The 14,591-nt window shown below is 42.4% G+C and overlaps 1 protein-coding gene across 1 annotated transcript in view; it reads right to left on the reverse strand.

Annotated features, from left to right (window-relative positions):
- Positions 1-2,642: 2,642 nt before the first annotated feature.
- The window catches only part of LOC126419788 (protein takeout-like), a 34,384-nt gene continuing 22,435 nt past the window's right edge, over positions 2,643-14,591 (reverse strand). Inside the window, exons 4-6 of the mRNA XM_050086973.1 lie at positions 12,599-12,735; positions 5,570-5,719; positions 2,643-2,979 (exon numbers count right to left, since the gene is read on the reverse strand). Coding sequence (XP_049942930.1) covers positions 2,825-2,979; positions 5,570-5,719; positions 12,599-12,735 — 442 coding nt within the window. The 3' untranslated portion in view covers positions 2,643-2,824. The remainder of the gene's footprint in view (positions 2,980-5,569; positions 5,720-12,598; positions 12,736-14,591) is intronic.

Here is a 14,591-nt window from a genome sequence, read left to right on the forward strand (position 1 = left end):
TTTACGAGAGTATAAGATAAATTTCTGATCAGTAAAGTCAGGCATGATATTCTGATACTATTACAGAATTATTAAGAATGAAACAAAGTTGTTCGATACAGTTTGAGAAAGATGGTAGTATTAAGAGTGGATCAAGATGTAAAGACAGTTTAACTAAATTAGAAGCTTCCAGGATATATTATTTGATTAGCATAAGACCGTGTCATATGGCTCCGCTTCCCAGGATTGATATAAATCATTTACAGTAACCGTTTGTATGTCAGCCAAGCCCAGAAGAGAGAGAAGATAGCAATAGTAATGCTGTATATGCGTGACCCAGCCTGGAAGTATTATCTTACTGTCGAGATAGGTAGCAACATTGTATTCTAGCCCTCAATATGAATATGTCAAGTTCCTCTTTTGCTGTAGTCATGGTGAAGATGCCGGCAGTCTCTTCAAGAATATTTTGCGTTTGTATGATCGATAGTTGAGTTTTCTAAGCTACATTCAATAAGTGTTTTCAGTTTTGGTTCTTATTCCTACTAATTTCTTCTGCTGCTTTTTCTTTATAGCACAATACTTAATTCACCTCCATGATACAAACACTGATTCAGTAACAGCGTGTGGCTTCAGTGCCACATGGCTTTACTGTGCATTGCTCTACTGGAAATGGAATAACCATGCCTCTTGCTAATCTGTGAACTGTCTAGAAATCACAGTTTTCCGTGGACCATAAACCGTGGTGGGAAATGCCATTGACGTTTTAGCTTCAGATGAAACAAGTTGGAGATAACAAAAGATTATGTGACTGTGTAAAAATCAGATCGCAAACTTATTGGCGTGCAATCTTAACACTGAATCATAAGAATTTTCTACAAAACTAAATCTCGACAACTAGGCGCAGTATTACTGCGTATGAACATTGTTTTTTGTATGTTAGGCTAAGTTATTGATGTCTCTTGTACCGTATTTGTTCACTTAGACATATCCTTGGTTTTTCTTCATTTAGATATACTCCTTGTTTTAATGACTACCTTTGGCAGCAAACACGTTTCGTGCATTGTAGACGTTTAATAACAAGTTGTATGGTGCAGACAATGGAAGGAATGGTAACACTTCAATAGTATGATAACAGGTGTTATTAATGTTTAATGACCAGATGTTATTGCATTTGAAGGTATGTGTACCTGCTGTAGATGTATGTAAATACACTTCTAGTTGAAAAAAGTGAAGCGCCCAAAGCCATGGTCAGTTGTCAGTGTAATTTCGTACAATTAAACATCATCAGTGTTTATATAAATAGTTAGAGTTGCAATTCTCTTGGACGGGTAAAACTGACACCAAAGTGCATTTGTGTTATAAGTGGTCAGTATTCTTACCATATCTGGTAGCGTACATGAGGTGGCCGAATATCATCAGACGTTGAGAAAGCACTGTGAAGAACATGGAGATGCTGTACAGTTCTGTGGGACAGCGCTACACAGTTTGAAGTACCGCCATTGATGGTCCCCATTTGGCCGGCTGGTCGAATCGAAAATGTCCAGCTTTATGAGGTATTTGTATGTGACAGTGGCCCAGTGATGTACTGTATGAGTTCATGAGGGCAGTCATATATGTCGCCAGCGTTCCAGCTGCGCACATCCGAACACCACAAGGGAAAATCACTGCATTGAGCACGAGGTAGATCGTAATCCCTTCACATCTTCGTCTGCCATCTGAACAAGTTATGGATTCCCTAAGACATTATCTTTCATCCCACACTGCCCGCACAGTCGGTCAGAGATTAGCAGCAGTTGGACAAGGGAATTATCGTCGTATGTCTCGACTGCTTATATTGGGCAGACAATCCGGACCATTCAGGACCGATGTGTTGAGCATCAGCGGCACACACGGCTGCTTCAACCTGAGAAATCTGCAGTGGCGGAGCACTGTCTCACCGAGGGACACAGAATGCTATATGACAAGACACAAATGGTTGCCCCTGCATCTCGCTATTGGGACTGTGTTTTAAAAGAATCCATAGAGATTCGTTTATCTGACAATCTTCTTAATAGAGACAAGGGCTATCTTTTAAGTAAGACTTGGGACCCGGTGTTATCTGACATCAAAACACAACGGTCTGTGTTTCGATCGTCGGAATAAAAAATTTTTTAATTTTTGACAGCGATATCTCTATTTCGCCTATTTCCACCACTGGCGGCACGGTATGTTTTCTGCGCTAGAGGGCAGTTACGGCACCTTCTCGCGCACGCGTTGTGGGTCTTCTGCTGGCCTATATATGGGCCGCAGCTTGCGCTAGGAAGTCAGTTCCGGCGAGTTCGTGCACCAGCACCTTCACCTGAAGATGGCGGCCAGATGGACCGCGGAAATATTGTGTCATGAAGACGTTATGATCCGGCTGCATCCCCGAGAAGAATATTATCTATTACTTTGCATTGTGATATTACTGAGTTCACACATGGCTACGACGGATTCAAAGAAATAGAATGCTCACATGAATTATAGGTAATACTGTATTCAGTACAGGACGATAGATTTTCATTGCCAAGGCGTTGATTCAGTATGGAGTTATAGAGTATGAAATTTTAATGGTGTTAAGTCTGTAGGAATAAAGTCTGAAGTAAATTTTTACAAACGATTTAAAAAATAGGGAACATAGTATCTGAAAGTGAAAGAAACTCTTTTAATAGTCAAAGTATTGATTATACATACAATTTTTCTACATTGTAGGATTTGTGCAAAGTACAATACACAAGCAGCAAGGTAGGTATGTATGATCGTGCATCTACATAGCAAGACTAATATAGTCGTTTTCTTCGAGCAGAACGTATATATCGTCGCATCTTCACGAAGGTGGGAACACTGAGTTGTACGGGACCTTGCCAAACACTCTCCTGGCCATCTCCTTGAAAGAAGCGCCCAATGCTTCCCCTATGGCGGGTTCCAGCTCCTTCGCGATCTCCCCAGAATTCTCGTTGAGGAACTTGAGGGTGTTGTCAGCTGAAACATTCACACACATTTCTGAATTAGTTTTATTTCCCAGATGCATTCTTTAATCGTAACTAATATAATTTGTGAATTTTCAGCTCTAAAGCACAGATAAACAGGGTGATAGTTTCTGAGATGTACATCATGAAACAGAAATTTCGTAGCACCAATTTTCTAACCCCGCCCACCAAGTCAATGGGACCAGCATACATCACCAACTCTTGTCTCAGAAGGCGGCACAGTCAGTGACACACAGGGCCTCGCTGGGGTTGGCACGACACAGCTTTTATCAGTGTGGAGCTTATACAGGCGCGTCATCTGGAAAAGAAGCCAGCGCCATAGTTGGGGGGGGGGGCGGGGGGCAGGGTCTGGGCGAAGTATGGTGGGCTGTCCACACTTGTTTTGCAACAGCGTAGCTGGCCTAAGGAGCCGACAGGGAATGAAGTCGGAAATACGGGACTGAATCGGACACATCTTCTGGAAGCCAGCTCCGGGCTGCTGTGAGTACGTGGATGATAATGTTGTGGTTTGCAGCTGGGTCAGTGCATTGATGCCGTGTTTACGATTGATGGAAGCGTTGGAAAGACCCAAGACTGGCTGGACCAAAGCAGTAGGGAGTGCGACCAGTGACATCGTCTTGAGCTGGTGCTGTAGATCACTGTGGGTAGCCGTGGGCAAATTATGCAGTGCAGTAAAGTCAAGCTGGGGCATCAGTTGCCTTTTTCTTTGCATCATCGTCAATGATCAATATGTTGTGTGCAGCATTGGTCGGAGATACCGCAGTGGTTGGGGGTCGTTGATGGCTGCCCAGGAAAACCGTCTCTGGGGAACCAGAGTGCCGTTGAGCCGAGAGTAGTGTGGAAACAGCGGCAGTGCGCTGCAGTGGTTAGTGTTGGAGATGGCCGCTTGTAGTGCGGACATCGTCAAGCTTTGGTACCAGACGGTTTCTTCCTTCGAGAGCCCAGAGGAAGACGGGGCCTCATAGTCACGGAAAAAGACTGAATGTCCCTCATGGATTAGTTGTTGAAGTGACATTTGACGACCAGTTCACATTCGTCTTCAGGCCACAAGCAGCCCATCGGGACCATCCGACTGCAGTGTCATCCTCAGCTGAGAATGCGGATAGGACGGGAGTGTGCTCAGCACACCCCTCTTCCGGTCGTCATGATGGTTTTCTGTGACCGGAGCCGCTACTATTCGGTCGAGTAGCTCCTTAATTCGAATCACGAGGCTGAGTGCACCCTGAAAAATGGCCACAGCGCACTGCGGCCTAGATGGTCACCCATTCAAGTGCCAGCCACATCCGACAGCTCTTAACTTCGGTGATCTGACGGGAATCGGTGTATCCACTGCTACCTTGCATCCTTCGCAATTTAAAATGAAGAGTTCCTGTGATAGGAACACACTGTAGAGCACAGACCGACAAATCTTTTTTACGTATTATTTATGCAGTTGACAGGCACTAGCGTTTGTCAGAATTTTGACCAATAAAAATACATTGTGGGAGTATGCATGAAGGCCCGCGTAGTGAGCCTGGTGTTGGTTGTGGTATGAAGAAGGACGGCGATGCAGTGAGAAATCTGATTGTGAGATAACTGCATAATTTCATTACAAATCTGTTCACCTGTTTTCAAATGTTTATTATCTTCATCTTACAGATCTCCCGTTCCCTACTTCTGTATATCATGCCAGCCAGAAATTTGCAAGCGTAGGCCTGTAAACCCGATAGTTTACACACAGAAACACACACACACACACACACACACACACACACACACACACACACAAACACACACACACACACACACACACAATTTCCTTATAAGTCGGAAGAACGATGGCAATATTTAATATTGGTATATTCTGTTCCTTCTAGGTAAATAAGAGGATGTTTCTTTTGTGCTGTTTCTGTAGTTTACAATCGGCGCTACCTCTCTCATTCGTATTTATTTATTCTTTAGTTCTATGTCATACGTATCATTAATTTCCTATAACGATTTGCTATTGGACAATATCTCAGAATGATTGGAAACAACAGGGTACTAACGTAAATAAGGTTTACAATATACTGTTTTCAACAATGTGACTGAAATATGTATTAGGGCACCGATACACGTCGTTAACTTGGTTAGGAGTACAGGATTTTCCAGATGTTGCTTTCAAAAGAGCCAACATTCCTTGGCGTGTACAGGAATCTAACCAATATGACATAAATTCCATTGGTTACGTAATTTTCCTAAGTGATATAACTCATCAAAAATAAATTAACCAAATATATTTCCCACCTTAGATAAATCATTTGGTATAAGGAATAGCACCCTTCGAAGGACCCTTGGGCTGTAGAAAGTTGCCTTTTTTGTAACGGGTCTCATACTCTTCACAAAATGAAATAATTAATAACTCATTCAGTCCACATGGCATTAATGTTACTTCTACTGACCAAATGTAATAAACTCTGTGGATCGCTTCGTAAATTATTACCTTCAAGCTTAATTTCTCCTACGACTCTCCCCTTCAACGTACCTGACCTTTACAGTATAATTTTCTAGAACAGGTACATAAATTATTTGCTCAGTAACGCAAGATCTACTCCACTGCTTACCTAGTGCCTTGTCGTTGTTGTATAATCCCGTTAAGTCAACCACCAACTTTTCCAAATGGGGATTGACTTTGAAGTCCGTCACATCCCAGTACACCTCTCCATCGCGTTCAACCGGCTGTCCAGTCATCTCCAGGTCGGCCTCCAGTCTAGCTGTAAGCAAGAGGAACATGGGAAAGAATATTAGAGTAAATTTCAGGTCACTCAAGAAAAAGCACAGGACGAGGAGTCTCACATACATTAAGCTAGATTTAGCAGCTTTCAGTAGATAACAGATTAATAAGTTTATTTAAAGACGAATTATTTCCGTTTATGTCGCATTTCTTGAAATCTCCGTTATTCATAGTGGTGTCCTAAGTCGAATCAAATTATTACGAATGACACATGGTAGAAATAAAAAATCTTTGTAACGGTGTTGTTATCAAGTCTTATAAATGGTTACAGACATTCCTTCCAAGTCAATATTTTTAAAAATTGCTAATATGGTTAAATATTATTTACTGTACAGGCAACATCATTCTGTGTTATGAGAGGTGTACAGTCTTCAATAAGCTATTATGAATGATTATATACCTATAACAGTTAATAGGTGTGTTTATTGTAAGTGGCAAAGTTTAGGATCTTCAGGATCTCTGTTAAATCTAATTAGACATCTGTACTAAGTAAACATTACAATGAGTAGTACATAATAATAATAGTAATAATAAAAAATAATAATATCCATTTTTAGGCATCAGCTTTGAAATCATTATGCACGACCTGATCTACAACATTCACAGTTTCCACAATTAACAGTAAATATAAAGCTGGCTTCAAAACCTACTACAGATTTTGTACTATTTTGTGACCCAATTTAATATGAAAGGAAAAGGCCAATAACGTTTATCTTGCTCCACTGCACAAACAGCTGTTTAAAAGTGGGAATCAGTTTGTGGTATGCTGTCTTCTCAAATACTCCACTATTTACTTAACTGGTCCATATCATCGCATTTGTCTCATGCTGCAGTGGAATGTGGCGGTGGGAGACGGGGTGGAGGGATGTGGTCCCAACATACCTTAAATACCTGTGTTCATACATAGAGTGTATCATTATTAACAGCGTAAACGCACTGACAGTACACGATACCAAAAGCAAAAAAGTCTCGATACAAATAGCTCTGCAAACGAAGCATTTCCAAGGTAATTGCAACTTTGTGATTATCAGTCACTACCCATGCGATTCTGTGTAAATACCATATTACGGTCGCAGGTTCGAAACCTGCCTCGCGTATCGATGTGTGTGAAGTCTTTAGGTTAGTTAGGTTTAATTAGTTCTAGGTTCTAGGGGACTCATGACCTCAGATGTTAAGTCCCATAGTGCTCAGAGCCATGTGAGCCACATGCCGGTAGGGGGTGTGAGCTGTGTTCACGTTTTGTAAAACTGGAGTAGTAAACAGAATTGGTACTACAGTAGAGTACACAGTCAGAGTGTCACTCGCATCAAGTGTTTCCAGAGCATGAGTTGTTTTGTACGGTTGTTGGCAGTAGCTTGGAAAACTACAGTATGAGGAGTATGGGGACATGCATTTCATGTATGGTAAGGATAACGGCAATGCATGGGAGACTGCACGCTTGTTCCAAGGAATACTACTTTGACTGAAGGGACCTAGACAGTCGAACGTTTACAATGGTACATCAACGCCTCCGAGAAACTGGGAGCTTTGCAGATGCTGCGGGATTGGGTAGGCGTGCACGAATTCCACCAGAGTTTGATGATATGGAGCTGGAAACAGTCGAACATTGTCCATGGATCACGACAAGTAGATTTGCCACAGAAATTCCTGGAATGTGCCACATGGAGAATTGTGCTGCATCACCTTGCCATGTACACACACCACCTCCAACGAGTTCAGTGTCTTAGTAAGGCGGACCTCGGCCCTAGAATAACGTTCTGTCAGTGAATGCAACAACAAGCTGTAGCAACCTTGCATTGGACAATAACACTTTATTCACAGACGAAGCAGGGTTCGCATGTTGTGATTAATTATTACACGTTTGGAGTCATCTAGGCTCCAACGCACATGTGCACGTGTCTACATCCCCGCGTCGTTTCTTATTGAATGTATGATTAGAGGTGTTAAGTGATCGTCTTATTGGGCTGCACATTTTACCAAACCAGCTAAGTGGATGGTATGACCTTTGGTTTCTGCAACATCATCTAACAAGGATTGCTTGAGGATGTTCCCTGTTCGCAACGTCAGAGGACGTGATACACCCATGATTGGGCACAGGCGCATTTTGCTGTTATGGTGAGACGGCATCTAAATTGGCGATATGGCCGAAGATGAACTGGGCGAGGAGGACTCCAAGATCACTCGAGCTGAGCGACAACGGATTTCTACGCTGGGGCCACCATACGTGTAGCGTACGTCACTGCGGTTAACACTGTTAAAGAACTCAAACAGAGCTTGTCAGTGCTTGCAAGAATTTCGAAATAATTCAGTATGAAAGCGTTCGGAACTCTTTGATTAGAATATGTATAAGCAGTGTAAAACCTCACGTAGACTATTACAGCCTATAACCGTAATTTATCCTAACAATAAAATACATAAAGTTGATAGAGCTCAGTAGTTCGTGTAACGTAAATACACAATAGGAACATGTGTACTTATGTATAAGATTGTTCAATTTTGGACAACCTGCAGTTTCGTTGGTGTAAGGTCTCGGTTTGGTGAAGAGTAATTTGTGGATTAAGATTATATGTCGGTTTATAATTAAGGCTTAGTGCAAGATTTATTAGTATGTCAATTTACCCCTGTTTCGTTTAGAGCGACATATGAATAAGTTATTTTAAATTAAATAGAGTATTATGTATAATGACAAATATATTAAATACCAAGAATACCACAGTAGTGAAAGATAAAATGGACAGTTGTCCTCCCAGATAATAGAAAAAGCTACCTGAGTGAATGGTTTCCCAGAGTATACTATACATAAGAAGCTCTAGAGACTCTAGCCAGGTGGCAGTGTTTAAATACCGATCTAGACAGTACGTCTAGAGCGATAGTCATCATCTCCTAGCAGAATGTCGCCAAGTCCCTATATTTACTCATTATGGTGGCCATCGCCTCCACCAATGAATTCGTGGATACTTAAACAACACCTATCACAACATAACATTCATAATGGAGCTAGACGGGAAATTGATGTCTCGTTTTCTACTATTTCTTAATAAATAAGAACACTAATGGTAGTCTAGGTCGTGCAGTTTGTAGGAAGCATGCAACTAAATGCCACCATCGAATGGTGCAACATACAGTGCTTGCCGTACTGGTCCATAGCGCACAAGTCATCGTGCATCGTGATGAGCAAAGTCTTCCAGCGGAGCTACAATCACAGGGAGGAAGTGTTCCACCAAAGTGGTTACAGTAAACCCCATTAAAAAGGGCATTCATTGAAAGAAAAGACACCACGTCAGCCACCTTATGTGGGGCCACTCTTAATAAAGTGGATAGGCCGCCTGGATAAAGCGACATCAAAATTATCTTGCAGCCACCAATAAAAACGAATGATGCTCTAGGATCTACCGATCACCCAATGAAACTTTAAGTTCCGGGGATACGTATTATTTGATGTGAATAAAGTGTCCAGTAAATCAGAAAAACGCATAATGGGATCTCGACACGGAAATAGGGACTAGTTAGATTTCGCGCGGTACACTCACAGAAATCAGCAGCGGAAGAGTATAGCCTGAACGAAGAATATGCGCCGTACAAGTATCTGGACAACTGTTCGTGGACATTAATATGGAATGTGTCTGCGCTTCACAGGTATGGCCTCTTCACCTCTGCTGGATATACTTCCAAGGAGGTATCCAAATGTCTATGGAGGAATGGCAGGTCCTTATTCCTGAAGAGTCAAAAGTAGAGAAGGTCTGGGATCTTGAGCGAAGTCGACGTTCTCATAGCAGAGGAGTCCCAGTCGGTTCATGTCGTGATTCTGGGCACGCTTGTCCATTACAGGAATCTTATTGCTCACAGATCATTGCGTCAAAGATGCTGTTATATGACAGAACGAATTGTCATGCCGAAACAAACAATGTAAAATGTATTCATATGTTTCCTTGTTTCGGGTTTTCTTAAGCGCAGTAAGAGACCACATTAACACGAGAAACACCCCTATATCCTAACACCATCTCCTCTGTACTTCACAGTTGGCGCAACACGTGACAGCCGTTAACGTTCACCAGACATCAGCTGAACACAAACCCGTCCATCGGATTGCCCCAGGGTAGAGAGTGATTCATCACTCGAAATCACTCGTTTCCAGTCACCCAGTGACCACTGGCGTCGTTCTTTCCACCGTCACAACTGTCGCTTAGGATTGACTACGGAGATATATGGCTCATAATAAATATGGTCACGAAGTCAATGAAATTAAGGAATTCTGCTACCTAGGCAGTAAAATAACCAATGACGGACGGAGCAAGGAGGACATCAAAAGCAGACTCGCTATGGCAAAAAAGGCATTTCTGGCCAAGAGAAGTCTACTAATATCAAATACCGGCCTTAATTTGAGGAAGAAATTTCTGAGGATGTACCTCTGGAGTACAGCATTGTATGGTAGTGAAACATGGACTGTGGCAAAACCGGAACAGAAGAGAATCGAAGCATTTGAGATGTGGTGCTATAGACGAATGTTGAAAATTAGATGGACTGATAAGGTAAGGAATGAGGAGGTTCTACGCAGAGTCGGAGAGGAAAGGAATATGTGGAAAACACTGATAAGGAGAAGGCACAGGATGATAGGACATCTGCTAAGACATGAGGGAATGATTTCCATTGTACTAGAGGGCGCTGTAGAGGGCAAAAACTGTAGAGGAAGACAGAGACTGGAATACGTCAAGCAAATAATTGAGGACGTAGGTTGCAAGTGCTACTCTGAGATGAAGAGGTTAGCACAGGAAAAGAATTCGTGGCGGGCCGCAGCATCAAACCAGTCAGTAGACTGATGACAAAAAAAAAAAAAAAAAAAAAAAAGAGCGGCCGGTGTGGCCGTGCGGTTAAAGGCGCTTCAGTCTGGAACCGCGTGACCGCTACGGTCGCAGGTTCGAATTCTGCTTCGGGCATGGATGTGTGTGATGTCCTTAGGTTAGTTAGGTTTAAGTAGTTCTAAGTTCCAGGGGACTGATGACCACAGAAGTTAAGTCCCATAGTGCTCAGAGCCAACCAAAAAAAAATAAATAAATAAATAGATATCTGAACCCTTGCACCGCTTTCTTTGTAATTCCCTGCGCATAGTCACTGTGGTGGCTGGATTGATGGCAGCATTTTGCAACTCACTAATGACGTCTTCCACTGAATTAGTGCGATTTATTACAACTTTCCCCCAAACCTCGACGGTCCCTGTGCGTCAATACGAAGAGGTCTGGTTGGTCCGTGATGGATTACTTGGTGAGGTGACATCTGATGACTAGTCCACACATTTAGTAGCTGTGCTTTCCTCACCGATGAATTCTACTGTTACTGATTCTCTGCTGATAACAAAATACCCTCCGCTACCTTCTACAGTGAGGAGTCCCCTCTCGTCTCACAGGGTGGTTAATTCCACATTACACTGTGCTGTCCAAACACTTCCTATAGGACAGCGTACATTCGATATTGAAAACATCAAGTTGCTGTGCCGAGCTGGGCTAATAGGAATGCGTAATCCACAGAAATGATGTTCGACTCGTGTCTGTGAATAGGAAGGTAGATTATCAGCCAAATTCGGCGTGAAATTCCACGCTATGTATGGCCAGCACGCGGTACGGACGAACAACGCCCACTCAAAGATTGGAACACAGGTTGGCCCCCTTTCCCTCATGTCACAACGCTACGTCCCTTCCATTCCTCCCCACCTGCCGGTTCGAGAGCCTGGTAGCGAGGGCGGCCGAGGGGACGTCCGAAAAATTCAGCATTTCGCCCAAAAACGATGTGCAGTGACCGCCCATGAGTACACTATTTGTTTGTTCACATATTTTTTTATTCAGATTAATTGAGATAGCATCAGGTGAATAAGTGTTATGATTATGAACAAATTTATATCCCTGCAGCCACTGCCAGTAATAATTAATTTCTTTCTTTCTTTGTCTGAGCCTCGTCCCGTGGGTACGCAGGGTCAGCCATGGTTAATCGGATGTGGCATGTTAAGTATAAGGGGCGGCCGGATGCCCTTCCTGCCGCCACCCCGTACCCCCCAGGAAGGAATTAGTGTACCCCAGCTGTCTGTGTCTAATGTAAGCCATGGAATAGTGCGAAGGTGTTGCAAATGTCTGCGAGTCGTGTAACTGAGGCGGAACGTGGGGAACAGCCCGGTATTCCTCTAGGGGGATGTGGAAAACCGCCTAAAAACCACATCCAGGCTGGCCAGCACACCAACCCTTCGTCGTTAATACGCCGGGTGGATTCGATCCGAGGTCGGCGCGCCTACCTGAGTCCAGGAAGCAACGCGTTAGTGCTCTCGGCTACCCTGACGGGTCTCTACCAGTGATAATTACGCCAGACATATTATTTTTATGTATAGTGAGTGAATCAGAATGTCTGAGGAGCGTACTACAATCTAATTGGATTCATGTCGACTGCCAAGGGAACAGAGATAAACGACTGCCACAGTGTGCTGCCAAGGTTGGCATTGACGTAAACCTGCAGTTGAATAGTAAGGCTTAGATGTGCACGCCACGCAATGTGCACGTTGTTTATCCAATCCGTATGTATTTGACCCATAAGGCAATGGAGTCGTATCAGTTTGCGCGTGCACAAAAGCTGGTTAAAGGCATGCACAACGCAAGACATGCTCGCGACCGAAATGCCAAGTTTTACAGAGTCTAGAGGAGGAGCACTGTAGCATACCACGCTATGTTTCAGGTTCTGCGTCTATTCGTTTAACAGCATTCGATGAAAAATAATCAATTAATCCGCATGGCGTGAAAAGCGGATCCTCGTTGATAACCAGTAACACTTTCACGAAAAGTGTTTATGAGAGAGCGTAAGATGCGAGAATCTAGATACTTACGTGCTGTTACGTTGCTTATTCCCTCTCCTTTGACAGGGAGTACCAACACCTTGCCGTCGGCCTTGTAAGGCCCGACCAGCCGGAATGGTACGCCAGAGTGTATGTGTGCCTTCATGTTGTAGCTACCAGGCTTCATCCTGCAAACAGTTGCACAGACCAGCTTTGAGGTTAATCTACATTCAACAAATAATCACTTCTATAACTGTGTGGAAATAACATACAATTTACATAACAAAAGGAAATGCCGTAAAGATTTAAAATAGAATTTAAATAATGTAGCTATTCATTACAAGATGGATAGGAATGCATTTCTTCTCATTTCTCTATATAGTCATCAATGTTATCTAAGCACCTCTGCATATAAGTCAACAGCCAGGGCCCCCGACTGGTCTGTGAAGTTTTTCAACACCCCACTATACTACTTCAAAAATTAACACGGTTGCAAGAAAGGCTATGAAACTGGATAATGACCCCATCGTAGCTAAAAACATTTTCGTGATAGATTTTTTATTTTGCTGCTGGATACAGATTATTTGGTGTGGTCAGTAGAAGTGGGAAACCTATTTATATTTTCGTGATAGATTTTTTATTTTGCTGCTGGATACAGATTATTTGGAGTGGTCAGTAGAAGTGGGAAACCTATATATATTTTCGTGATAGATTTTTTATTTTGCTGTTGGATACAGATTATTTGGTGTGGTCAGTAGAAGTGGGAAACCTTTCTCACTTCCACTGACCACACCAAATAATCTGTATCCAGCAGCAAAATAAAAAATCTATGACGAAAATGTTTTTAACTACGATGGGGTCATTATCCAGTTTCATAGCCTTTCTTGCAACTGTGTTAATTACGAAGATAGTGCGTCTATTTTAAGTAGTACCTTGTATATTTTATTCTTTACTCCACTTCCTCTCCTCAAGAACCGTTCAAAAACGTATCAGTATCCCATTCATGTTATTAACAACATAAAATGAAATTAATCTGGCTCTCCTGTACTAACAACTACCCTCTGTAAGCTAAGTCGTCCGCTTGTTGAAGCTAAAAGTAAACAAATGGAAGTGCTTGGAAAATGCACATCTGTAATTCAGTCGACCGTTTTAAGTTGAAACTTTGCGTCAGTACAATGTACACGACAGAAGAGAAGGTGGAAATGCTACTCATCTGTGGACACTGTAAGTTAGGAGAACGGTAACTGCAATAATGTTTCCTTTTTAACAGAATGGGTAGGTGCAATACGGTATTGTAATACTACCCAACAAATTATTAGTGCTCTTTGCCTCCCGTTGCCGTAATAGGAAAAGCGTGATGATGTTGTAGTGAACAGGTACAGTGGTGACTAAGGAAAATACATCGCACTGTAACTGCTTCCAAGACAGTTTTGCATCCACTATCAAGTGGTTCAGCGTGTCCCCGTGAAATACTAGAATATAAAGTGACTACAGGCCGGACGAAGTGCTCTCACTCTCAGGTGCAATAATATTGCTGTCGAATAATACCACTAAACGATTTGTTGAATACAGTATTGGTAGGGCTTCCTTAAAAACTGCATCGTCATCCGTTTTGTTTTTTTTATTGTGATTGTAGGCAGGCGCGAGTTACTTACGAAGACGGAACTCTACAGACAGCTATAGTTTGACAAGAATCTACCTTCGTATCGGATGCTTTCTATTCTTGTTCTAACGCTTCAGGAAATAGGAAGTTTAAGCCCACTTACATTCTTCCGCTGTAGTGCACTGTTCTCACACAAACATTCAACTGAAGACGTTTTACAGAACGGACGGATTGTCAAAATCAGCAACTAGACCAGTCACTTTACCCCGAATATGTGCCCTATGTACTAGTACAGAGAGTCAAAGTCAGTTTCGTGTTATGATTTTAATAACGTCATTTCTACACACTGTAATATTTTTGGACAGGTCTTGATGAGAGAAGTGGATTACTGAATAGAAAATAGAGGGTTCTATTTAAAAAAATTCGTTCTGCTACTCATAT

This window comes from Schistocerca serialis, chromosome 9, assembly GCF_023864345.2.
Source record: "Schistocerca serialis cubense isolate TAMUIC-IGC-003099 chromosome 9, iqSchSeri2.2, whole genome shotgun sequence".
In the NCBI taxonomy this organism is placed as follows: Eukaryota; Metazoa; Arthropoda; class Insecta; order Orthoptera; family Acrididae; genus Schistocerca; species Schistocerca serialis.